The 566-nt window shown below is 49.3% G+C and overlaps 1 protein-coding gene across 1 annotated transcript; it reads right to left on the bottom strand.

Moving 5' to 3' along the window:
• Positions 1–6: 6 nt before the first annotated feature.
• LOC147819927 (nesprin-1-like) lies at positions 7–555 on the bottom strand (the record flags this gene model as incomplete). The annotated part of the gene is made up of 2 exons (XM_087179922.1): positions 398–555; positions 7–173 (listed from the first exon to the last, which is right to left on the bottom strand). Coding segments are annotated over exons 1-2 (281 nt in total), but the record flags the coding sequence as incomplete, so codon positions are not given.
• Between the last annotated feature and the right edge of the window lie 11 nt (positions 556–566).

The following is a 566-nucleotide window of genomic DNA, read 5'->3' as shown; positions in this document are numbered from 1 at the left end:
CAGTGCTGCTCCAGGGTGGAGTCCAGCAGGCCCATCCTCTCCTGCAGGCCCTCCAGGGTATCCTCCATCAGAGCTTGCTCCTCTCCTCCACACAGCCGGCCTGCTCCTCCACCCAGCAGATCTCTGCACTGGTTCACCTCCCTGGTCATCTCCTTCAGTTGCTTATTCAGACCCTGAGCAGAAGAGTTGAGGTCAGTAACACAGCAAGTTTATTGTATCCATGAGAGTTTTGATTTTGCGGTCTGCTTATGCAAACCCATTGTGTAACAACAATCTCTGTTAACAGTGTTACTACAGTTCACCGGTATTGGTAGCATACATGTAATTATATATCATTTCATTTTGCTGTGATTCATATGTTTAAATTTCTGTGATCAGTGTGTTTGTATCCTCTCACCTCAAGATTTGTGAGATGTGTCTCTGTATCTTCAGACAGCAGCACAGGACCAGAGAGCAGCTGATTCTCAGCGGCATCCAGCCAGGAGGAGGCTGCTGAAACCGCTGCATACATGTCCTGCTGGACTGTCACCCCTGCTAAAGACGCTGCCAGTTTACTGTCACCGCCC

Source organism: Seriola lalandi, unplaced genomic scaffold (assembly GCF_002814215.2).
Source record: "Seriola lalandi dorsalis isolate HSWRI2012SDOR001 ecotype SW California unplaced genomic scaffold, Sedor1 jcf7180002015507, whole genome shotgun sequence".
NCBI lineage: Eukaryota > Metazoa > Chordata > Actinopteri > Carangiformes > Carangidae > Seriola > Seriola lalandi.
This window is presented reverse-complemented; position numbering and strand designations above follow the sequence as displayed.